Here is a 27,047-nt window from a genome sequence, read left to right on the forward strand (position 1 = left end):
TACGTCATGTTTTCCTAAACTCCCAGTGACAAACACCGCAGTCCAAAAGTCATGTCCTAAAGCATACACTTTAAAATCATGCGCACAGGCCCCGTCTCACCGAGATCCGGCAAGGCCTCTGGGCAATTAATATGTTTGCTTTGGCTTTTTAGCTTAGCACATGGCTTTGCAGCCCTGCATTTCACAAAGACACACGAGTTTGGAAAGAAAAAGCAAGAAATTTCTTGCTTGCTGGCTGAGCAAAAAGTCTCAATATTCATCAAGATAGTTTTCAGTCAATCGCCATTAGGTTGCTGATTGATGATTAAAAGGCAGCATATGTACAAGTTGTTTTGCTGGGATACCATCCCATATATTCTAAAACATCGAATTTGATCCACTAGCAACGGTACCCACCCTACGGGCAGGGCTTCAATTGGGAGGCCCAAATGAAAAGGCAAAATATCAGAAATTGAAGGCTTTTTAAAATTTTTAACGATTTATATAAACATCTGTTAAATCATATCACACGCAAATCATCAAAATCTAAACAGCATTTGTTGAATTTCAATAAAAGCCACATCACTGTTCATATCGCTAAATATTATTCCATCGTGTTTCAAATTTGGGCAATGGGCTCTCCAATATTCGATGTGTTCACGGTTTGAATTACGTAACATAACGTTTGTGACGATGTTTTCATTGTGACGATGTTGTGACGATGTTTGTGTTCACGGTAGTGTTTGATGTGATGGTGTGAACGTAATTTCGTAATGTTTTTCGTTTTTATTTTCGTAATCGTTTAATGAACGTTTAATGTTTAATGAACGTTTAATGAGCATAAGAATGAGCGTAATGATCATTAAATGAATGAATGAATGTAATGAATAATTTGATGCGAAGCGAAAGACGCCTCAGAGCTGTCACATTCACAATCGCTATGTCGTATGTACTCCCCATATGTGTTTCCTTCATTGTAAAAACTACCAAGTCAACAGTTAAAAGGATTTTGAGCCGATAGGTGTTACGGCCTTGGAATGATCGACGGAGACAGCGATCTGTTTGCTTATATACCGCCCAAATAGCTATGTGGAATTCTCTCATGTAGAGATTAAACTCACGTCGTTTGAACTTTGTGCGAGGTCATTATTTACTTATAATGATGTTTATATACGAATCAAAAATAAGATAATTGGTTTTGGGTCATCCTTTCCGCATATCTTGTGGGATTGTGAGTTGGAGAGACGACCGTGATGGCGGGGCGGGGGTTGGCATTCTCTCAAGCAGGGATTCAACCCATGTCCTTATACAAGGTCTTTGTCCGAGGTCACCGAGTCCGATCGATGCAGCCGATCGGTGCAGCGATCGGTGCAGCTGTTTGTGCGGCACCCGGGAAAATAATGTTATGCGGGAGTCCAAACCTGAAAATGCTGGAGGCCAAAGCTGAAATTGGAAAAACAATACAGCCTATTTTACTCCAGGGGATCCCAGGATTACCCACCCAAAAGATCGTTTCGATCGTTCAGCTGTTTTTGCGGTACCTTCGAACGGACGGACCGACAGACAGACAGACGGATGGACATTTGGTGAATTATAGTAAGATTCCGAAATTAAGATTGTCGTGCAATTTTTGTTTTCCTGGACAGTTGTGAGGATGGTTGATTATTACCTCCACCACCGAAGGTGAGTGGAGGTTATGCTATCACCACTCACTGTTTGTTTGTCTGTGACAAGGATATCGGAAAAAGTTTTGGATGGATTCGGACAAAATTTCGTGGAAACGTTGGGTATGCAACTAGGATGAATATTAGATTTTGTTGAAGATCCAGATCCAGATACTATGATTTTTTAAAGTGATTCTTCACTATTGGGAGATAGGGCCAAAAACGATACATAGCAGGATATCTCAAAAAGTTAAGGACAGATCTGGGCGAAACTTGGTAGACAGGTTGAGTTTGTGACAATGATGAATTGATTCAAGTTTGGTGAAGATCCAAATCCGATCGAGATACGAGATAAAAACATTTTTTTAAAGTGATTCTTCACCATTGAGTGATAGGGGCAAAAACAATTTATATACTATGATGGTGGAGGTTTGCGCTCTACCGAGCGCCGTTCTAGTTTCATGTGCACAAGGCTGAGATAAAAGTTGCAATGCTTGAATTCTCTGAGTATCAAGTCAATGTTTTAAAAGCTATTTCTCATCACAGAGAACAAAAACAAAGTTTTTGGAAAACATTCCAAAAGTGATTTGTATCAATATAAAGCAAAGCTAATACAGACAGACCTTGCACTCAGTTTCTGTAAACATTTTGAAACCAAGAGTCAATGTTGTGACAAAACTTTTAAACAATATCCACTTATGAATCAAAAGAATAATAAAGAAGTTTTTAGGATAGGAAAAAAGCAATTTATTTCCAGTTGCTTAAAAATCATTTACTGACATATTCCAATGACTTGATATATTATTGGAGGCAATTAACACAAAGCCCGATGTGAAAAGGCAACGTGCAAAAGCCACATGGACTTTGAAAAGCTTAGATAAACAAGTAGCTTTGAAACTATCTTTAAATCATCAGTAAAAACTGAACTGTTGGTGAAAAAAATTTATTATGAGACGTAAATAAGAGTAATCAAAATGCAAATAATTGCTGAATTAAAATACCGAATTACTGAAGCAAATCGGTCTACGTCATGGATTAACCGGTGAGAAAAATGCAAAAATGGCAGTGAAAACAAAAATAGGTCATCGATCCATAAACAATGTTATAACCGGTAGCATAGACCACCTACAGAGCGTGCAAATCGATGTTCACGTGCTAATGTGAAAAACAAATAAATGATGCCTTGTAATTTGATTTGCTGTAATTTGACCCTTTGCCCTCTTTTGCTCTGAAGGAGAGTTACTGCACAAAACGTCAGTTTTCTCCTTGTTTCCCGCAGCTGTTAGCATATCTCAATCAATATCCCATTGATTTAAGTTCTGTGGCCTGTTCATTGTTGACCATTGCAGATCAACACTAGCCTTCACCACCAATACGAGTTCTTCATTTTACAATCTTACGTTACTTAATCTCAATTTTGAATCATTTATATGTGATGCTCCTTATTTTATCTAAGTTGATCATATCAACCATTTTGAAAATGTTACACTCTCATCAGAATGAAAGGTAAGCAACTTGCTTATTTTGCATTAATAAATTCCTGCACAGTGTACCGTTTCCAAGTTACAATTTGTAATCTTTTCAGCACATCTTCATGTCGTATGCTGCATGTGCAGTTCTGGGTGAGCTCAGAAAACACAGTCAAACCGACAATCCCGAGGTTAAAGCATCTGTTTTAGGTTAAAGATGTTTCCTCCCAATTACCCAGAGATGATGACCAAAGAGCAGTAGGGAAAAAGGGTATCATATTAGCACAAGGATCCCATGATATAAATAATCGAAAGACTGCATAAAGCTCACCTTTATACCTCTTGGACCATCACCCCCTGCATCACCTTCGGGTCCAGGTTTACCTATTTTCCCCTAAAAAAAAAAGAATCAAATCCATTTTCACAACACAGTTGTCAGATCAAATGCACTTTTGCTTATGCGGTTTGCCTGCAAGAATAATATATAAGTGTACCGATCTATTTACTCTCAACATCATTAACACAAATTGGACAAATCATCATTTTACCGAAAATCATATATTAATTTTGGTGTTAAATTTATGTTTTAAATCAAATTCTGGAATGACACTGGATGAACAATATCATTTTATCCTCTCCCGACCATTTACAACCCCATTCCCATTATATATATATATATATATATATATATATATATATATATATATATATATATATATATATATATATATATATCTGTGCAGTATCTGTCTTGTGTTGTGTTGTGTTGTCTTGTCTATTTTGGGGGGCAACCCCACCCTGTAGACGCCAAAGGGGCGGATTTGTTTCATGCAGTGAACAAACTTTGGTACATCACGTGTGGTGAAAGTTGTGGTCAAGTTTCATCGAAATTGTGTGTGTAGTTTCAGAAAAGAAAGAAAATACCTATTTTGGGGGGTCAAACCTGGACCCACTTTGACCCCCCTGTAAACCCCCTTAGATTTAGATTTTCTTAGTGCCGTGAACAAATACTGATACATCACGGGTGATGAAGGTTGTGGTCCACGTTTCATCGAAATAGTGTGTGTAGTTTCAGAGGATAAAAGCAAATTCCTATTTTGGGGGGTCAAACCTAGATCCACTTTGACCCCGGTAAACCCCCTTAGACCGCGATTTTTTAAATGCCATGAACAAACTTTAGTCACAACACAACAAATCTAATTTGTGCCAAATTTGGTCGCAATCCCATCAGCAGTTTCGGAGAAGAAGTTGCAAGTGTTTACGGACTGACGGACTGACGGACGGACACACTGACGGACAATGCGCTATCGCATAAGCTCCCCTGAACTTCGTTCCGGGTGAGATAAAAATGGTACCGTAGGAAAGCCAATAATCCATTTACTGGGCTGGAAAGCTAAGAGTTGATTTACTTGATCGGAGTGCTAATAATCGATTTACTTGGTTGGGAAGCTAAGAGTTGATTTACTTGATCAGAGTGCTAATAATCGATTTACTTGGTTGGGAAGCTAATAATCGATTTACTTGGTTGGAAAGCTAATAATCGATTTACTTGGTTGAACCACCTTTAGAAGAACCACCTTCAGAGGCCATTTTTCCCTGCAGAGCAGGGGTTGGCCGTTTTCGGGCACCGTGGTCCCCTTTTTGAAGCAATGTTTAGCGGCCGGATGCCCTTCCTGCCGCCAACCCTGTTAGTCACCTCTTGCAACACAGAGGGAATTACCAGTGAGCTGGTACTCAATTTGCCGACCTTGGAAGGATGACAGGCTTAGTCAACCCCCTGGTGTTAATTCAGTGATCGACTGGGATTCGAACCCAGGATCCTAGGATCCCAAGCCGCACCCTAAGCGCTAAGCCAAAACCAGGCTACTTGGTTGGAACGCTAATAATCAATTTACTTGGTTGCGAAGCAAATAATCGATTTACTTGGTTGGATAGCTTATAATCGATTTACTTGGTTGAAACGCTAATAATCAATTTACTGGAATAGAAAGTTAATAATCAATTTACTTGGTTGAAATGCAAACAATAATTTTACTTGGTTGGGAAGCTGATAATCGATTTACTTGGTTGGGAAGCTAATAATCGATTTACTTGGTTGGGAAGCTAATAATCGATTTACTTGGTTGGGAAGCTAATAATCGATTTACTTGGTTGGGAAGCTAATAATCGATTTACTTGGTTAGAAAGCTAATAATCGATTTACTTCGTTAGAAAGCTAATAATCGATTTAATTGGTTGGGAAGCTAATAATCGATTTACTTGGTTGGGAAGCTACTAATCGATTTACTTGGTTGGGAAGCAAATAATCGATTTACTTGGTTGGGAAGCTAATAATCGATTTACTTGGTTAGAAAGCTAATAATCGATTTACTTGGTTAGAAAGCTAATAATCGATTTACTTGGTGAGAAAGCTAATAATCGATTTACTTTGTTGGGAAGCTAATAATCGATTTACTTGGTTGGGAAGCTAATAATCGATTTACTTGGTCGGGAAGCTAGCCTGGTTTTGGCTTAGCGGTTAGGGTGCCGGCTTGGGATCCGAGGATCCTGGGTTCGAATCCCCGTCAATCGCTGAATTAACGCCAGGGGGGTTGACTCAGCCTGTCATCCTTCCGAGGTCGGCAAATTTGAGTCCCAGTTTGCTGGGATGAATGATCCCGGTGTGTACCCTTGTTAGAATAGGTACACCGTATCCCTGCGCATTGTAAGAGGCGACCAAGGGTTGGCGCTCAGGAAGGGCATCCGGCCATAAAAACATTGCGTCAAACAGGGAACCATGATTGTCATGGGACCCGCAAGGCTAACCCCCGCTCTAGCGGGGAAAATGGCCTTCAAAAAACGATCATTCATTCATTCATTCTTGGTTGGGAAGCTAATAATCGATTTACTTGGTTGGGAAGCTAATAATCGATTTACTTGGTTAGAAAGCTAATCATCGATTTACTTGGTTGGAACGCTAATAATCGATTTACTTGGTTAGAAAGCTAATAATCGATTTACTTGGTTAGAAAGCTAATAATCGATTTACTTTGTTGGGAAGCTAATAATCGATTTACTTGGTTGGGAAGCTAATAATCGATTTACTTGGTCGGGAAGCTAGCCTGGTTTTGGCTTAGCGGTTAGGGTGCCGGCTTGGGATCCGAGGATCCTGGGTTCGAATCCCCGTCGATCGCTGAATTAACGCCAGGGGGGTTGACTCAGCCTGTCATCCTTCCGAGTTCGGCAAATTGAGTACCAGCTTGCTGGGATGAATGATCCCGGTGTGTACCCCGGTTAGAATAGGTACACCGTATCCCTGCGCATCGTAAGAGGCGACCAAGGGTTGGCGTCAGGAAGGGCATCCGGCCATAAAAACATTGCCTCAAACAGGGAACCATGATTGTCATGGGACCCGCAAGGCTAACCCCCGCTCCAGCGGGGAAAATGGCCTTAAAAAAACGATCATTCATTCATTCATTCTTGGTTGGGAAGCTAATAATCGATTTACTTGGTTAGAAAGCTAATAATCGATTTTCTTGGTTGGGAAGCTAATAATCGATTTACTTGGTTGGGAAGCTAATAATCGATTTACTTGGTTAGAAAGCTAATAATCGATTTACTTGGTTGGAACGCTAATAATCGATTTACTTGGTTAGAAAGCTAATAATCGATTTACTTGGTTAGAAAGCTAATAATCGATTTACTTGGTTAGAACGTTAATAATCGATTTAATTGGTGAGAAAGCTAATAATCAATTTACTTGGTGGGAAAGTTAATAATCCATTTAATTGGTGAGAAAGCTAATAATCAATTTACTTGGTGGGAAAGTTAATAATCCATTTAATTGGTGAGAAAGCTAATAATCAATTTACTTGGTGGGAAAGTTAATAATCCATTTAATTGGTGAGAAAGCTAATAATCAATTTACTTGGTGGGAAAGTTAATAATCGATTTACTTGGTTAGAACGTTAATAATCAATTTACTTGGTGAGAAAGTTAATAATCCATTTAATTGGTGAGAAAGATAATAATCAATTTACATGGTAGGAAAGTTAATAATCCATTTAATTGGTGAGAAAGCTAAGAATCAATTTACTTGGTCGGAGCGCTAGTAATCTATTTAATTGGAAGAAAATTTAGTGTCCGTTTAATCATAAAAGTACCTGTTTTATATCTTTCAATATCTCAAAGTAATACATCTTAAAACAATATACATATAAATAATAATACATTGAAGGAGCACAGAAACAACAACAACCACAGCCACTGCAACAACGACTACATGTTATAAAATATCCTTTTGTGTGTTTAACTTCATCTTACGTCCTCATTGAGACACACAGAGAGATGTGCTATATGTTTGTGACGTGCAACATGCCCTCTTTTTAAACCGTCAGTGAAGCGACGGATAAGCACGACTAGTCGTACATAAAACAAGGCAAGGCAATAATAAATTCATTTTAAACAAAATTATCAACCTGTTACATAATAAACCAAAAATTTCAATAACTTATCAATGGTTGCAGATAAACACAAAAAACTATACTTTCAGTTTTCTCCTTCCTTCTCAGTAACGTTTATCTCTCAATTTTAGTTCTAGCTAAAACTGTACAAACTTTAAGCGAAAATAAATTAAATATTTAACACTTACTCCATAACAATTAACTTCACATTTCTATGAATGTCGATAAAAGTGGGCGTTGAAAGAGCACAAAAAGATGCCCATTTGCTTACCCTGGGGCCTCGTAGACCCTCTGCCCCCTGTACACCATCCTTGCCTTCTACCCCACGATCACCCTGCAAAGTACATGTGATGCTCTTAAGCCTTTATCCCAGAATCGTTTGTTATCCCTAATTTCAATCCTTGATATGTGGAAGTTTTGAAAAAGATAGCCATGAATCTCCCGCCTCTCACGATTGTGAATATGGCAACGGTGTTATCCTCTAAGTATTGTGCTCCTTACCAAAGGCCCTGCTATTCCAGAAGTACCAGGTTGGCCAGAAAGCCCTGCCTTCCCTGGAACACCCTGTTCATGAGAAGAAGAAAAGCAGTGAAAGTGTCTTCTTGGTCAAGGTGTTTGAAATAACAACAATAACATACACAAAGCTATCCATCAGTGTGAGATAACTACAAGGAAAATGCAACTTAATCAACCATAAAGTTGGGGTTTGATATGTCAGAAACATTTGGATAAAATACAATGGTCTTCTATCAATACCTGGAGGACTACAACCTAAATTCTGGGGCATTTGCACTCGTAGCCCCATTAGAACCCAAGCCAAGAAAATAGTTGTTTTTTTTAGTATAAGAACAATATTGATGGCAATAAGTGATACGACCGCAACTGAGCAACCACCGAGCGGTTAGCAGGAGCTGTAACACTTGCCTTTGGTCCAGGTGGCCCACGATGCCCCTGTAGCCCCTGAAATGAGCGTGTGGGGTCAGGGAAGGAGTAGAAAGATTTACAAGAAGTATAACAAAAACATTTTCCAACAATGGGAACCATAATGGCTAAAACATCCACCAAAAGATGAACTTCAAAGCTGATTAGGTTATCCAACTAAATCGCGTGTTTTCAAAAGTTGTCTTCAAGGAAAATATATTTCATTTGTGTAATATCAACAGCATTACAGAAAATTGTTTAAATAAGAGAAAATCAAAAACACCTGTAAAGTTCAAAAACAGAAACTGCGAAACTGCGAAAACGTTTCGCAAACTGCGAAAACAGAAAAGTGAAAATAAGTGCAAGTACAGACATGTAATGGTAGTGCAATGAAAGGGCAACTTACGGGAATACCATCACCACCCTTCCCACCATTTGGCCCATCCTTTCCTGGTTTACCCTGAAAAGAAAGCATAGAATAGAAAAGCAGTTTTTGAATTCCTTTATTTTATGATTTTGATATGAAGAATCTCTGTAAGTGGTAATTTGGTGATGACATTTACTGCTAATCAGACATCAAAAAGGTGAAATTCAGTGGAGTTTCAGAGAGACTAGCATGGTTGGTGAGGACCATCTAAGGCGGTCGACATAGTAATCACAAATAAAAGGAGGAATGGAAGTATAAACAATGCATTTGATCTTTGGTGGGCAAATACAATGACATACATGGGGCAGTCAAACATATAATGACATCTTCCATTTCCGAGTGTCTTCGCATGTGATGCTGTTTCGAGCAGTTCCTCCCTCGGATGAATTCGGATGAAACTTGGGGTGGACAGGTTGTGTGTGTGTGTGTGTGTGTGTGTGTGTGTGTGTGTGTGTGTGTGTGTGTGTGTGACAAGGACAAATTGATTCGATTTCGGTGAATATTCGAATCGGGATCCGGATCAGAGAATTTTTAAGTGCTTCTTCACCATTGAGTGATGGCGCTAAAACCGATATATATCAGGATATCTCAAAAAGTTGTGGACGGATTCGGACGAAACTTGGTAGACTGGTTGGGTATGAGAATTTAAATGTATTTCAGTGATTCTTCACCATTGAGTATTGGGCCAAAAACTATATATAGCATGATATTTCAAAAGTTGTGGACGACTGATGACAAAACTAGGTGTATGAGTTGGTTAGGTGACAAAAACAAGCCGATTCGATTTTGGTTCAGGTCCAAATCCAGATCCGGTGTATCAGTGGCACACAAAACATAAACTGTTCAGCCGAGCGGAGGTATGCTCTTCTAGTTGCTTTCCTGTGTTGCTGGTCATGTTTTCATCCAATTTGCCATGTTAAACCGAACCTAGTTGTGTTGAATTATCAAATTTGTGTCCCTGTTAAAGTCAGGCCAACTCACCTGACTAGGCAACATGTTCCTTCTCTCTACTTTGACCCTACATGCTTCGTTTTTGCTTCTTTCCTCCCAGATATTGTCATTTATTATCCTTCAGCTTGATCCTTATCTCTTCCTCACTGGGAAAAAAAATTTAAACCACTAATTCAATCTGTCATGCATAGTTCCTCCGTCAATCTCAATCCCTTCTCTTTTTTAAAATCCCAAAACTGAATCTTCAATGAGTGAAACATTTCTTCATTTAAAGCTCTGAATAACGTTTTTAAAATGCTTAAAATGCATTTTAAATTGCCTCACTCTCATTACCACTCTGTCAGGAACGACACGTGCATTCTTCTTCTTATTATTACTTACAATCTCTTCCTCTTCTTCTTTGTCACAAAACATTTCACTCCTAAATGCTTAGTTCATCCATCCTTCTCTCATAACTACAGCTTCACTTTCCTCCGTGCCTTCAAAGGAAAACATTTTTCCACTCCACTCATGAAGTCTGTCTCCATATTATGTTCAGTTTGGGAATTCTGACAAGTCAATTTTGCCGAGGTTGTGTGCACATGGCAATCAATTCCCCTTCACGTCCATTAATGTCGTCAAACTCTTCCATGTCAATACACTATCCCATCTCTGCAATGAGAGTCCCACCTTGTTTCAGCTCCCCCTCATCCCGCACCCTCCCTGCTTCTCCCATCCCCCACCCTCCCAGCTCCCACCCACACCTCACCACCACAGCTTCACGCTGCTCACACTCCATGCTCTTTTCCACATTCCTGCACCCTGCCAGCAACTCATCATCCACTGTTTCAAATGTCCAGACCTCAACATCCTGAGGCATCCACTCTAACCAAACAGATCTCTAAATCCAGGTTGCTGCCGATAACCCAGACATGTTTAACAGAATCCTTCCTCCCACAGGACATCCCTGACTCCTCACTGTCTGTCCTTGGCTATTGTCTCCTCAGATTTCATCAAACAGAACCCCGTCCTGGCAACAGAGTCATAACCCCATTAAACATCAGACATCAAAAACCCCCATTTCTCACCGTTTGCATAAAGCTCTTAAACCTGGCAAACCCGAGGAGTACCTCTGGTTGTGACTTCCCCTCTGCTGCCATATCGTTTATCTGTGTGTTGTACTGTCCTATAAACAGCAACGACTTAATTTACATCTCTTTCTCAGACATGGAACAATAATTTTTACACAACTCATCCCAACTTTCTCTCCCTCACATGTGGTGATTTCAATTGTTACCAACTTCCCCACTAATGCCTCCTGCTCTTCCTTTGCTCGGATTGCTTCATCTGACGATGTGCTTGTGAAGGTCAGTATCTGTCCGGCTATTCTCAGAGAACAGCCTCAGCACCGGAAAGTCTGACAGTTCACTCAGGCAAACTGGCAGGGACAGCAAGCAGCCGTTACAAGCCAGGATTCGTCCCACATATCGACCGCCCCTGATATTAACTCTGCCTGGGAATTCTTCCATGGAAATTTTTCTCCCTTATGCACAGATTCATCCCATCATGTCTTGAGTTATGAATACTCATCATCCCGCCCATAATACACTTAATCCTTTGGTGAGTCGATTCCCTTGAAACACCTTGCCTTCTCCTCCAGGAGGCAAGTCCTATCGAAGGCAACCTCAGGTAATTCCACAAGGCCCACAAAAAGTGTGTCCACTCTCAAGAGATCCAGAAAAAAATATCTGGCCAACTTTCAAAACTACGTCCTCTACAACCTTCGTGAGGCCTTCATAAGTCTGTCTGAGGAGTATGCTCCCCCTCCATCCCTTCCCTCAGTGAAATGGCACCACAGCAGTCCTCACTCAAGAAAAGACAGAATGCCTCAATTCTGTGTTTGCTTCCCTCAACTCTGATTCTGCAACTGAACCGGGAAGCATTAGCTCACGTGTTCTATAAACCTACTCTGCTGCCCTTGCACATCCTCTTTGTGCTCTATTTTCCATATCATTTGCTCTCGGAGTCTAGGTTATCTTCCATCTGCTTGGAAGTCAGCCAACATCACCACATTACATAAACTGGAACGGCACCTAGTAGAGCGCATACCTCCACCAGGCTGAACAGTTTACGTTTTGTATCTCACTGATATGACGGATCTGGATCCAAACGGGAACTAAAATGTAATTGGCTTTTTCTTGTCTGGTTTGGTCAGAATGCATCCACAACGTTTTGAAATACCATGTTTTATAGTTTTTGCCCCATAACTCAATGGTGAAGAACCACTTAAAAATGTGTTTTTAAATCTCACATCTGTATCCAGATCCGGAGCTTCACCAAAATTGAACCACTTCTTCCTTGATACACACCCAAACTGTCCACCAAGTTTCATCCAAATCTGTTCATAACTTTTCGAGATATCCTGCAATATATCGTTTTTGACCTCATCTCTCAATGGTGAAGAATCACTTAAGAAATTGTAGTATCCAGATCTGGACAGACAAATAGAAACTTACAGACAGGGGTGAAAATGTAACCTCCGTCCACTTTTGGTGGCAGGGGAAACAAGGTTAATAAAAACGATCCCCTTAACTAGAGGCCTATCACCTTAATTCAAATCATCAGCAATCAGCAACTTTCCAACCCGGATTTCTCCCAATGGCAAATCCTTCCTTGTGGGCTTGGTAATGACTAACATTCCTCCTCTTCCTTTGCTCCAATTAGTTCATCTGATCATATGCTTGTGAAAGTCAACATCTCTCTGGCTATTTTCAGAGAGATATCTCAGTGCTGGTGAGTCTGGCATTTCACTGAAGCAGATTGGCAGGGACAGCTAGCAGCCATCTCTCTTCAAGACTGGTCTCCGATATATATTGCCTCTGATGTTAACTCCGCCTGGGAATTCTTCCAAAGAAACCTGCTCCTTCTTATGCATAAGATTGATCCTGTGTTGTCTTCTCTTTTTTTGTCTACAAGATCGAGACTCGTGTAAGAGCTAACACATATTAATAACAAAACAACATAAATGGTCACATAAAACATATACGAAACGGAGTGGGAGACAAGATGGGGAGAGAGAGGGAAGCACTCAAGCACAGCAACAGCAGAGAACAGGGATATCGGTAGATCTGTGGAAGGAAAGGGCTGGGGGAGGGTAAAGGGTACAAGCATAAAACAAATGGACACGACTAGGACTTTCAAGAAAAAAACGGAATTTGAAAAAGGTGGATTTGGGGTGTATAACGGGGGTATAAAAGATCAATGTTTTGGATGGGGCAAGATATGTGGTGAACAGCTGTTTTAAAGACCTGGAAGGAAGAAAAGAGGAATGAAAGAATGAAGGTGAGCAGAGAGTCCTGATTTTGGCAGTTTCACCAGAAGAGGGTTGCTGACAAATCTTGTGCGTCCTGCAGGAATATTTGGGGGACAGAGCACAGACAGAGCTAGGCCGGAGAGGAGTCGGTAGAAGATCGAAAGACCACCAACCTGCCTGTCGTGAGCGAGTGAATGGCCCTCAGAATCAGCTGCATCGCGGGAGATACCCATGATTCTGAAAGCTTTGGTTTCTACAGCGTGAAGCCGACCTAGGTGTGAGGCAGGAGCACCAGCACAGAGGGGAGACCAGTACTCCATCAAGCTGCGGATGAAAGCTTTTTATGTGGTGAGGAGCTCAGAGGTGCCAAGGAAGGACTTCGCACAATGGAGGATGCCTAGTCGGCGACTGGCTTTGGAGGCCAGCTTGGAAATGTGGTTTCCCCAGGAAAGATAATGGCTGATATTGAGACCCAAAAGCTTGAGTGACAGAATTTCTTCGAGAGGATTGTTGCGAAAGTAAATGGGAGGGTTTTCCAGATGGTCTTTTCAGAGAGAAAAGGTGAGAGTGTGAGATTTGTCAGGATTCAGGTGGAGGTCAGGTGGAGTCATCAGCAAAAAGATAAAGAGGATTTTCCACAGTTAGCGAGATCATTGATGAAGATGAGAAAAAGCCCAAGGCCCAGAATACTGCCTCGAGGAACTCCAGCCTGAACAGTAAGGGGAGATGAGAGAATTATATTCAGGGCCACACATTGACTGCGGCCAGAGAGGAAGTCCGCAAGCCATGCGTGGAGATTTCCATCAATACCATAAGAGGAGAGTTTGGTGAGCAGGGCGGAATGCCAGACCATATCGAAGGCACGAGATATGTCGAGGGAGACGACTCTGATTTCTCGTTTGGCATTGAGGACATCCATCCATTGTTGAGACAGTCGAAGCAGCATGTCCAGCGTCGTCAATTATCCTATCCATCTTTCCGCACATGGTACGCTGAATCCTGTGGTGAGGAAGTTGCTCTGAAACAACTTGCCTTCTCTTCCTAGAAGGCAATCTCAGTACATTCCAAAAAGTCTGCAGCAAGTGTGTGTCCCACTTTCAGGAGAGCCAGAAAACATCTGTCCAACCTCAAAACAAACTTTCAAACTTGTCGCCCTCCTCTAAAACCTGGTGATGCCTTGCAAGTCTGTCACTTGTGTATGCTCCCCTTCCATACCTTCCATCTCTTCAAATGGAACCACAGCTGACTCCGCTTGTCAGAAGGCCGAATGCTTAATTTCTGTGTTTGCTTCCAAATATTGTGTTCCAAACCCCTCACTCTCGGTACCATCCTTCCCGATCATACCCCTCTGCTCTTGGACTCTGTCTTTTTCACCTGAGAAGGTGGCGAATGTTCTTTCAACCCTCATCTCTGATTCTGCTACTGGACCGGCCGGTATCAGATAAGGTGTCCTAAAAACCTGTTCTGCTGCCCTTGCACATCCTCTCTCTGCCCTTTTCACCTTGTCATTTGCGCTAGGTAATCTTCCGTCTTCTTGGAAATCCGGATCTTTCTTCACCAAAATTTAATCATTCGTCCCTGAAGAGCAAACACAAAGCATCTTCCGCCTGTTTTACAGGAACGTAACCCCTGTGGACGGCGAGGTTTTACTGTACATATTTTATAAATGAACTCGCATTCCAAATGAACATACTTTAGAGGTACTCAGTTGAAAAAAAAAGATGACATGATAAATAATGGCTACTACTCGGTGGAGCTTCTGGCCTACGTCAGCACATTCTATGCGGACAAACAAACAAACAGACAAATGGATCCAAATGCAACACCCTCTTCGCTGATGAGGGTAGTAATAATGCAGGTTTTTAAAATTAATATGTCCCCTGTTATACTTTTTAGGCTTGTTTTTCAATATTGCGAGTGGAACATTCATACAGCATCAGAAACACCTCATGTAGAAACCTATAAATCCATATTCCCAAAGCTTATTAGAAAAAACAAAAGAGTGATCATTTGCCGGGATATCAACTATGCATCATGCATTGTGAAGTTCATATAAAAAAAGGATCTACAAATCAAAGCGAGAAAAACCCTCGAGAAAATAAAGGTGGTTGCTGTTCTGTGCTAAGTAAATTTGTATGAGTCAATTTACTAAAATCTATAAATCAACAAACAAATTTCCAAAAACACGAAGCGAAACTTTTTTTTTTTGGGATACACGATCGAGGCTCGTGAAAGAGCTAACATTTATCACACAAAAAAATCAAAACAAATCAAAAAATCAAAAAAAAATCAAATCTTTAAGTATTTTATGAGATTTAAATTGAAAACACATTTGCATACTGAATTAAAGTTATAATATTAAAGCACTTTCATTCAAATGCGAGAAAGTTTTTTTGTGTTAAAGCAATGCAATTTTACCAACAGACCCAAAAATAATTTTCAATCTCATGGACAAAAGTAAACAATGTTTATACAACAACAATCTTCATATCCTGTTAATTATTCTTTCACTGTGTCTTTTAACTGAAACATGCAAGGTCTCATATGCACCATTGGCTTCCTTCGTTATCCCACTTCTGACACCATTTTATATGAGGGAATTGATAAAATGAACAAATGAAATAATATCAGGAATGTCCTACCTCAGGTCCCATGGGACCTTGCTCTCCATCTTCTCCAGCCTCAGAGCCATCATTTCCCGGTGTGCCCTACCACAAAGCATTTGTCACAATTACTACAGTTGTCCAACGTTCAACGTGTCCTGGGATGTGTCTTACGCTCATTTATCCAATATGTCAAAGACCTGTGTTTTTATTTCATTCACTCAATATCTTATATGAGATTTCTAGTATCATTATAAAAAGTTTTCATCATAGAAAAAGGATCTCACCGGGTCTCCACGAAGACCAAGTGGTCCTCTTTCACCTGGTGTTCCAAGACCTCCCACCGGTCCCTGAAGAGCAAACACAATTCTGTTATTGAGAGAAATAAACCATTTAAAATGGGGAAAAAATTAATGCATTAAGCCATAATTGCCAGTAGCCCAAAAAAAATTAAGGATGAGAACTCAGTATTTATCTCCAGATAATATTATGATGACTTGATTAATTTGTAAAATAAATGGAGGTTTCAGATTTCAAAATATATGGCAAGTCTTACTATAAACCAGAACAAGTAAAAAAAAACAAATTATATGGAAATAATATGTGACCTCAGAAGAGAAAAAGATGTCCCCATGTGACTAAAGATTTATACCAAAAATTACTTGTATTAGAAGCATTTGCTAGAAGTGGGTTGTATATTCAGTTGACAGATCTTAAAAAGAGGAAGGAATAGTATCCAGAATTAGAATCTATCTCAAGCGACTTTAGCACTATCTCACTTGTACGGAGCCGTACTGACATGCATTTGTTATGACTTCAACATGAGGAAATACAATTGACATTAGCACAGTTTGCCTTCTATACCAAGAAGGTATAGATTTTTTTTTAAATTCCTCACCATAGTCTTAAGCTTACAAGAGTTGGAGGTCAGATGTGACATCTGTCTTCTAAGCATTGAATCATGAAGGGATATATAAATTGATGTGTTTTGGATGGGTTACAGTTTAGAGATCATTGTCTTGGCCGAATGACAAGTTATTCTCATTCCAATCAATGTTCCTTTACAAAATAAACAATTAGACACAATATATATATATATATATATATATATATATATACACATATATTGTATATAGACATAGAAGTCCTGGGTCGATTAGAAAATTTGGATAAAACCAATTACTGTAGCGGCTACCGCTGGGTTTTCACAATCGCCTTGCACCTATCAAGGACGCGGAGCGATCACCATGCCGGGCTCGTCCAGGACGCCCGGGCAGGCCCGCGCTCAACTTGCCAGGCCTCGGTCGGGACGCTGGGCCACGCCCCCTCTCGCCTTTCCTGGGCAAACGCTCCGGGATAATATGTATATATATTGCTGCCCGATAAACGGGCTTTTCAGAGTGCCTGAGTGTTTGGTTTGATTAAAGCAACTCGGATGAATTCCAGCTTTTTGTCGCGTCCATTCTTCCGATCGACGTGGGAGCCCCAGCTCCTTCATTGGTGACCTACCGACATGGACACGGCAGTCGCCCTTAAACTGCCTACCTTCTGGGAGGCTCACGCGGCGGTTTGGTTCGCACAGGCGGATTCCCTGTTCGCCCTGCGAGGCATCACGGCCGACGACACCCGCTTCCACCATGTGGTAGCAGCGCTCGGTTCGGCCACCGTGGCCCGCGCCCTGAGCCTCCTCGAGAGCCCGCCAGCCGCTGACAAATACGGCGCGATTAAGAAGCTTCTCCTCGACGCTTTTGTCCTCCCATCGGCGGAATGCGCACGGCGCCTGCTCGACCTGCCCGAGCTCGGCGACACGCGCCCTTCCGAGCGAATGGACTACATGCTTTCACTGCTCGGTGAGCACTCTCCGGCATTCCTGTTCCGGGAGCTGTTCCTCCGTCAGCTGCCTAACCCGGTACGCCTCGCCCTGGCAAGCACGACGATCACAGATCCCCGGGCCCTTGCCAGAGAAGCCGACAAGATCTCCGCCGCAGGACAGCGCATCGCAGCGGCGACATGGGACCCACCGCCGTCCGACGCAACACCCATGGCGCCCGAGCACCCGGCACAGTCGACGACCGAACTGCCGACGCAATTGGCGGCCGCTACACCGAGCCGACCACCTCCAGCACGACGACCGGGGCCTCCACCTGACCAAGCGTGGTGTTACTATCATGTCAGGTTCGGCCAGAAGGCCCGGACATGCCGACCCCCGTGCACCTTCGGCAGGCCGGGAAACGGCCGGGCCGGCGTTCATTACCAGCCATGAGCGCCGGCCACACGGGCAACTTACTGTTCATCACGGATAAAGCGTCCGGACGGCGCTTCCTGTGCGACACCGGCGCCCAACTGAGCGTCATACCCGCCTCTGACCAGGACAGGCAATCCGCGGTTTGCGGCCCCTCCTTGGTTGCGGCCAACGGATCGACCATCCGCACCTTCGGCCCGCGCAACGTCACCCTCTGCTTTGGCGGCCAACGCTTTGCTTGGACGTTTGTAACCGCAAACGTGCCCATGGCTCTGCTAGGCGCCGACTTCCTCTGCGCACACGGACTGCTGGTGGACGTCCAACGGCGTCGTTTAATCAACGCCGAAACCTTCAGCTCCCTGGTATGCACATTGAGCAGCTCCGCGCCGACCGAGCTGGCATGCGCCGTCCCGGCGGCGAACGAGTTTGCTCGCCTGCTCACGGAGTTCCCGGCCCTCACGCGGCCGACGTTTTCGGCCGTCGCAGTACGGCATGGGATCGAGCACCACATACCAACCACGGGCCCGCCGGTCTATGCCAGGGCCCGCCGCCTCGACCCAGCCAAGCTCGCCGTGGCGAAGGCCGAATTCGACGCGTTGGAGCACCTCGGCATCGTGCGGCGCTCCGATAGCGCGTGGACCTCGCCACTGCACATCGTGCCAAAGCCGGGGGGTGGATGGCGCCCGTGTGGCGACTACCGCCGTCTCAATGACGCTACCACCCCCGACAGGTACCCGATCCCGCATATCCAAGACTTCTCCGCCTGCCTGGCGGGACGGGTCATTTTTTCGAAAATTGATCTCATACGGGGATATCACCAGGTACCTGTCAGGGCGGCCGACGTCCCTAAAACGGCAGTCATCACGCCGTTCGGCTTATTCGAATTCTTGCGGATGCCGTTTGGTCTCAAGAACGCGGCTCAGGCGTTCCAGCGCTTGATGGACGGCGTGCTGCGTGACCTGCCGTTCCTTTTCGTTTACCTGGACGACATCCTCGTCGCCAGCACGTCCCGGGCCGAGCACCTCCTCCACCTCCGAACACTGTTCGGGCGCCTCAGCGAGCACGGCCTCATCGTCAACCCGGCCAAATGCCACTTCGGCACGATGGCCGTTGATTTTTTGGGCCACCACATCACCAAGAACGGGGCCGTGCCGCTGCCAACCAAGGTCGAGGCCATCACCACGTTCCCGCTTCCCCGCACCATAAAGGCCCTGCAGGAATTCCTGGGAATGGTGAATTTTTATCACCGCTTCGTGCCCCGCGCTGCTCAACTCATGCGGTCCCTCTACGAAGCCCTCCGGGGCAAGCCGGCCAAGCACGACATCGCCTGGTCCGCAGCAATGGATGCGGCCTTCCAAAGCTCAAAGCGGGCCCTCGCCGACGCAACACTGCTCGCTCACCCGGTGCTCAACGCTCCCATCGCCCTCACCACGGATGCCTCCGACTACGCGGTGGGCGCCGTACATGAGCAATGGGTGAACGGGGTTTGGCAGCCACTCGCTTTTTTCAGCCGGCAGCTCCGGCCGAACGAGCTCAAATACAGCTCGTTTGACCGGGAGCTCCTCGGTCTACACCTGGCCGTCCGCCATTTCCGCCACCTCCTGGAGGGCCGACCTTTCACGGCGTTCGTCGACCACAAGCCGTTGGTTTACGCCATGGCCAAGGTCACGGAGCCGTGGTCGGCCCGCCAACAGCGCCACCTCTCCGCCGTGTCGGAGTTTACCACGGACATCCGGCACGTCGCCGGCAAAAACAACGCCGTGGCCGACTGTCTTTCCCGGGCCAGCGCGAACGCGGTCCACCTGGGCGTGGACTTTGCGCTTATGGCGGCGGACCAAACCACCGACACCACGGTGCAAGCCCTCCGGGCGGTGGACACGGGCCTCCGCCTGGCCGACATCCCCTTCGCGGACACTGTCCTGCTCTGCGACGTCTCCCAAGGCCAGCCTCGCCCCATCGTGCCCGTCACCTGGCAACGCCGCATCTTCGCCTCCCTCCACGGCCTTTCCCACCCGGGCCGGAAAGCTTCCCAGAAGCTGGTGTCGGCGCGATTCGTCTGGCACGGCCTTCGTCGGGACGTCCGCGATTGGACCAGCACCTGCACGGCCTGCCAACGGGCCAAGGTCCACCGACACACCCAGGCCCCGCTGGCACCTTTCACCGTGCCCGAACGACGTTTCGACCACGTCAACGTGGATCTGGTGGGCCCCCTCCCCCCGTCACGGGGGTTCACACACCTGCTCACCATGGTGGACAGGACCACCAGGTGGCCGGAGGCCGTTCCCCTCGTCTCCACCACCACCGCCGACATGGCGCAGGCTTTCATCGCCACCTGGGTCGCCCGCTTCGGCGCACCGGCGGACATCTCGTCAGACCGCGGACCACAGTTCACCTCCGAGCTGTGGGGCGCGGTCGCCCGCAACCTGGGGGTCAAGCTCCACCGTACTACGGCCTACCACCCCCAAGCAAACGGGTTGTGCGAGCGATTCCACCGCTCCATGAAGGCCGCGCTCATGGCCGGCCTTCAAGACGGCGGCTGGGCCGACCGGCTGCCGTGGGTCCTTTTGGGCCTCCGCACGGCCCCCAAGGAGGACCTCTAGGCATCCACCGCCGAGCTTGTCTATGGCCAGGCGCTACGCGTCCCGGGCGAATTCGTGCCCGACGCTACCAGTCCCTGGTCCGCAGCTCACCAGCGCTCGGAACTCCAGGAGGCCGCCCGACGGTTTGCCCCCGTGCCAACATCCCACCACGGTGACCCCCAGTCCTACGTCGCAGCACTTCGCACAGCGGAGTATGTTTTTGTGCGTCACGACGCACATCGGGGGCCACTCCGGCCGCCGTACGACGGGCCTTTCCGGGTGCTGCGACGGGACGACAAGTCGTTCGTCATCGACATCGGCGGCAGGTCGGACCGGATTGCGGTGGACCGCCTCAAGCCGGCGCACGTGGACGTCGACCACCCACCACGGGTGGCCCTTCCGCCTCGGCGAGGCCGCCCCCCGTCCACGGTGCCCCCCACTCGACCGCCCACCACCACACCAGACCCCCTCCCACGACCCGCCAGGGGTCGCTTCGGCCGGGTCATCAGGACCCCCCTCAAATTGACCCTGCCGGTGCAAGTCGATTCTGGGGGGACGTGTGTAGCGGCTACCGCTGGGTTTTCACAATCGCCTTGCACCTATCAAGGACGCGGAGCGATCACCATGCCGGGCTCGTCCAGGACGCCCGGGCAGGCCCGCGCTCAACTTGCCAGGCCTCGGTCGGGACGCCCGGGCATGCCCGGGCATGCCCGGGCAGGCTCGCCCTCAACTTGCCAGGCCGCAGCCAGGACGCTGGGCCACGCCCCCTCTCGCCTTTCCTGGGCAAACGCTCCGGGATAATATGTATATATATTGCTGCCCGATAAACGGGCTTTTCAGAGTGCCTGAGTGTTTGGTTTGATTAAAGCAACTCGGATGAATTCCAGCTTTTTGTCGCGTCCATTCTTCCGATCGACGTGGGAGCCCCAGCTCCTTCATTACTGATTAAAAAAAATAAATCTGCCAATTGGTGTACCGATACCGATTATAAAGTGATGAATAATTACGTGGTAGTGCAATATGCTCACATGAAGTGGATAACGGATCGGTGCCATGCCCACGATTGATGGTACAGAGTGGCTGTGAATCAATAGATTTTAAATCCCTCTAATCGATTGGTGTACCATAAGCAAACGGCACAGTATCCTGTCATTTTTAAACGAATGATGAGCTACCATGTGCTCATTCAGGAAGTTATTGAGGATATAAAAACAAACGTTTCATACTTGTCTGGTCATGTGAAAAGCAAGTTTTATACAAAATACATTCCAGGGAGTCCATGGTTATAAAAAATATTCCTTCCGTACAACGTTCATACAGTAAATAAATTGATCGGCCAAAGTTTGATCAACTGGGTGAATCAGAAAACAAAAAATACTGCTAGACTTCAGAATCATGCAGCAAAACGTTAAACTTCAACCTGATGAAGCAGCCACTCACACTGAAGGAAGGAAGGAAGAAGGGAGGAAGCCAGCGCATGAGGAAGCGGAAATGCCGTATGTATCTAGATTCTAGAACGTACCTTTAAGATAACATGTTATAATCGTGCTGTTAAATACTGCATGTGAAATGTGATCCTTTTGCTCGGGTTCCAGAATACCATCCGTCCGCCTTTAAAATGTGTTGATACAGAAGGATTTATTTGAAAATTCACCACAACAAATATGTTGCTTATTAGTTGATATAGAAGGATGTCGGGTGCAAAACTTGACAACAGCGAGTGCAGTTATTCTCATATTAAAAAATTTAACTTTCATATTCCTTGGAGTACTGTTAACGATAATTAAATTTGTGGAGTGTAAGGAATAAGGTGAGGAGAGCTAAGAGGAGTAAGGAAAGTGATTTCATAATTCGAAAGATCATAATTAGAAATAAACTTCTCACCTCAACACCTGGAAGACCTTTCATTCCGTGAGGACCGGATCTCCCATTCTCACCCTGAGTGAAGCTAAACAAATCAGTTTCATATCAACATTTCAATGCAAGTAAAAAACAATTAAATAAAACTGCTCTTCCAACTTTTCATCTGTTATTGCAAACATCCCAACATGTGTCGTGTGCAATAAAATGACAGATGAAGATGAGTTGGAGAGGTAAATTACTTTCACAGATGTCAATAGGATTGATTGGATTTATTATGAAAACGTTACTTACCGGTTCTCCATTTATACCATCAACAGCTCTCTCTCCTTCCACACCCTGCAAGGTTAGTGTAAAACTGTAAACATATCACTGATGTAATAAAAGATGCAAAACAACAGAATAATGTGATGGTTCAATCACATAACATGTTTGTAATAACAAAAAGTAAAATTTTGCATAAATGATATGTTATTGGGAGGTTGATTCTTCATTGATATGTTTTTGATTTCTCATTCCTTCTTCCTGACGAAATAAAGCCTAAATTGTTATTGAACAAAATTTGCAGAAAAACGCATTCATCCAAGGCAGAATAAACAATGGGTATGCTTCAGACATGACAAACTTCAGTTGTGTGTGGTGTTAAAATGACTAGTGGGTACTCCTGGCTTCCGGGCGGCCCCCTGCGTGGAAGTACCCGTCATTGCCCACATATTCGGTGGGCAATGGAAATGCCCACCGATTCGGTGGGCACATTCTTGGAAATGCACTTTATCATTTTTGTCATTTTTGAAAGATATTTTATTGATCAAAACATGTAGATCAAAATAGCCATATAGACATCTGTTCCATTATAGATAGATGATACATCCCAATAATGGAATAAAATTCTCTGATGAAGGGACAATTTATTAAACAAGCAGATGAGGTGTTATTATGACGAAAAATTCAACACTTGGTTTGAAAAGGCTCCATGCTGAACTTGCGGTTTTGTCAGGCAGGGCATTGCATGCCCTTCTCCACTTTCCCCTGGAGGATATTAAAATCAACCACATCTTTGAGTGATGTAAGTGTAGGTCAGAGTTGGAGAGAATGGCAGATATACTTCCCAGAGGACTTAAATGAAACATCTGGATTTTATGACACACGAGAAGCAACATGGCAATTCTCCAGAGGCTCATTCATGATTCCAGAAATATTTTGAATTAAAAGGAAACAGCTACCACTGCTCTGTAATGCCACTGTAACTCTGAATCCCACAATGGTAACTCTTGTGTATGAAATCAAAATACTAATAATACAAGTCAAGTCTGCAGTGTTTGTTTGGCTTTTCTTTTCTTTATTTTTCTTTTTTTTGTACACAAGATGGAGGCTCGTGTAAGAGCTAACATTTATCACAAAAAAATTAACGGACACATAAAACATATGATAAAGGGAGCGGGAGACAAGATGGGGAGAGAGAGGGAAGCACACAAGTAAAACATTCCAGAGCAGGGACATTGGGAGATCTGTGGGAGGGAGAAGGCATGGGAAGGAGGGTTGGTGGGTGGGAGAGGTAAGAAACACATGTACACTGCGAGGACTTCCAGGAAAGAAGTCGGTATTTAAAAAAGTGGATCTGGGGTGAATTAACGGGAGTAGAAATGATCAAGGATTTGGATGGGAGAAGATAAGAGATGGTGGTGAACAGCTGTTTTAAAGACCTGGAGGGAGGAGTGGGATTAAAGAGAGTGAGGGAGTTTGTTCCAGAGGTGGGAGAAAAGAGCAGTGAAGGACTGAAGGTGAGCAGAGAGTCTTGATTTTGGGAGTTTCACCATAAGAGGGTTGCTGGCAGATCTTGTGCGACCTGTAGGAATATTTGGGGGACAGAGCACAGACAGAGCTGGGGGAGCAAGGCCGGAGAGGAGTCGGTAGAAGACAGAAAGACCACAAACCTGCCTGTGGCGAGTGAGTGAAAGGCCCTCAGAGTTGGCTTCACCGCGGGAGATTCCAATGATTCTGAAAGCTTTGGTTTCAACAGCATGAAGCAAAGCTAGGTGTGAGGCAGGAGCACCAGCCCAGAGGGGAGAGCAGTATTCCATAGAGCTGCGGATGAAAGCCTTGTATGTGGTGAGGAGCTCAGGTGTGCCAAGGAAGGACTTCGCACGACAGAGGATGCCCAGTCGGCGAATCGCTTTGGAGGCCAGCTTGGAAATGTGGTTTTCCCAGGAAAGATCATGGCAGATAGTGAGACCCAAAAGCTTGAGTAACAGAACTTCTTGGAGAGGATTGTTCAGAAAGTGGATGGGAGGGTTGTCCAGTCGGTCTTTTCAGAGAGACACGGTGAGAGTGTGAGACTTGTCAGGATTGAAAGACATGTTCCACTTGTTTGACCAGTTCTGTGATTTTGTCCAGGTCTGCAGAGAGTTAGGAGGCTGCAGACTGCCGATCTGAGGGATGAGGTATGGAGCGGCAGAGAGTGGAGTCAGCAGCAAAGAGAGAGAGAGGATTTTCCAGAGAGTTGAAGAGATTATTGATGCAGACCAGAAATAACACAGGGCCCAGAACACTACCTTGGGGAACTCCAGCCTGAACAGGAAGAGGAGATGAGAGAAACCCATTCAAGGCCACACGTTGACTATGACCAGAGAGGAAGTCCGCAATCCATGCGTGGAGATTTCCATGGATACCATAGGAGGAGAGTTTGGTGAGCAGAGCGGGGTGCCAGACCGTATCAAAGGCATGTGATATGTCAAGGGTGACAGCTCTGATTTCCTGTTTGGCATTGAGGACCTCCATCCATTGTTCAGACAGCAGAAGCACCATGTCCAGAGTAGAATGACCTGGTCTGAAACCAAATTGATGATCAGAGATCAAGCCATTGGAGAAGAGGAAGGATTTGATATCCGAAGCAACGATGGATTCCATGACTTTGCTGATAATGAAGAGCAGGCTGATTGGTCTGTAGTTGCAAGGATCTGTTTTTGCACCTTTTTGTGTAAAGCGGTAATGTTTGCTGATTTCCAGGATGCTGGAAAATGACCTTGAGCAAAAGAGAGGGTGAAAAGAACAGAGAGAGGGTGTGAAAGAGCGGCAGAGCAGGATTTTAGGACCCGTGGGCTGATGCCGTCTGGTCCAGTTGCAGAATTAGAGTCGATGATTGACAGAAACTTCTCCACCTTGGCAGGGGAGAAGGACAGAGGCTTACTATTGTGTTTGGCATATATATGCTGGTGGCGCCTTGTAAGTCTGTCTCTGGTGTATGCTCCCACTCCATCCCTTCCCTCTCTTCAAATGGCACCATAGCTGACCGCATTCATGAGATGGCTGAATGCCTGGTTTTGTCTCTCTTTATAAGCTCCTTGTTTCTATGCATAGTTTACCACCTACCCAGCTGCACCGACTCCAGGTATGAAGCACTTTATGTGCACATGGACTTCCTGCTCTCTTCATACTACAGTTCTCTCTTTCTAATCCGTGATGATTAAATTACCGCCATGCCAGTTGACTGCAAGTACTGTCCTCAAACTACAGAGCATGGTTTTGCAGCCATGACCTTTTGACATGAAGTTGCCTTTACTTAATCTGTCTTATTTCCTACCCGCCTCTCTCCAAATGGCAGTTATCCTTTCTCTGTTTTAATCATGTTAACTTCCTTTATAGCCTATCATGCTCTTCCTCCTTTCATATTATTTGCGTATTCCTTCCATGTACAATTAAGCTTATATATTTTTCTATTGCTTCAATAAGTATTACTGCATATAACTTTGTGTGCTCCTTCCATATCTGTCACGCTTTATTAGTACCCTACTGGTGTACACCGGAGGGGACTATAGGTTTGCACTCCGTCCCTCCGTCTGTCAGTCTGTCAGTCTGTCAGTCTGTCCGTCTGTCCGTCTGTCAGTCCGTCCGTCACACAAAGAACAGTTTTCCGGACTTTTTTTCTAAACTTTTAATGCTAATGATTTAAAACTTGGTACATGGTTTCCTCATGATAAGATAGAGATCACGTTCGAAATTCACGACGTTTCGATCATTTTTGACAAAGTTATGGCACTTTGAACTTTGGTAATTTCCCCAACAGTTTTCCGGACGACAGACTGCCGGTAGGGGACATGTATTGCAGCGCAATACTCAGAATGCTTGCTAGTCCCCTACCGGTGTACACTGGAGGGGACTTATAGGTTTGCACTCCGTCCTTCCATCTGTCAGTCTGTCAGTCTGTCAGTCTGTCAGTCTGTCAGTCTGTCAGTCTGTCCGTCTGTCAGTCCGTCACGCAAAGAACAGCCTTCCGAACTTTTTTTCTAAACTCTTAAAGCTAATGATTTCAATCTTGGTAAAAGGTTTACTCATGATAAGTTACAGATCAATTCCGAACTTCAGGACGTTCCGATCATTTTTGACAAAGTTATGGCACTTTGAACTTTGGTAGGGGACATGTATTGCAGCGCAATACTCAGAATGCTTGTTCTAAATGGTTCTTGCTGTCACACTGTTGGAATTGCTGCATTGAAGTTCCAGGCCCTGTTTCTTATTCCCTGAATGACGGGCTTTTAAAACAGGTATTGTCATGATTAAACAGACATTAATTTCTGGTCCAACTAAATTGATTTATTAGCTTTTCAACCATTTTTTCAAC

The 27,047-nt window shown here is 44.7% G+C and overlaps 1 protein-coding gene across 1 annotated transcript in view; it reads right to left on the minus strand.

Annotated features, from left to right (window-relative positions):
• The window catches only part of LOC137429452 (uncharacterized), a 397,376-nt gene that overhangs the window by 38,358 nt on the left and 331,971 nt on the right, over window positions 1-27,047 (minus strand). Inside the window, 9 exon segments of the mRNA XM_078781072.1 lie at window positions 3,444-3,506; window positions 7,826-7,888; window positions 8,056-8,118; window positions 8,479-8,514; window positions 8,882-8,935; window positions 15,788-15,853; window positions 16,036-16,098; window positions 22,454-22,507; window positions 22,724-22,768. Coding sequence (XP_078637198.1) covers window positions 3,444-3,506; window positions 7,826-7,888; window positions 8,056-8,118; window positions 8,479-8,514; window positions 8,882-8,935; window positions 15,788-15,853; window positions 16,036-16,098; window positions 22,454-22,507; window positions 22,724-22,768 — 507 coding nt within the window.

The sequence above is a fragment of the Myxine glutinosa genome, chromosome 6 (assembly GCF_964187855.1).
Source record: "Myxine glutinosa chromosome 6, kmMyxGlut1.1, whole genome shotgun sequence".
Taxonomy (NCBI): domain Eukaryota; kingdom Metazoa; phylum Chordata; class Myxini; order Myxiniformes; family Myxinidae; genus Myxine; species Myxine glutinosa.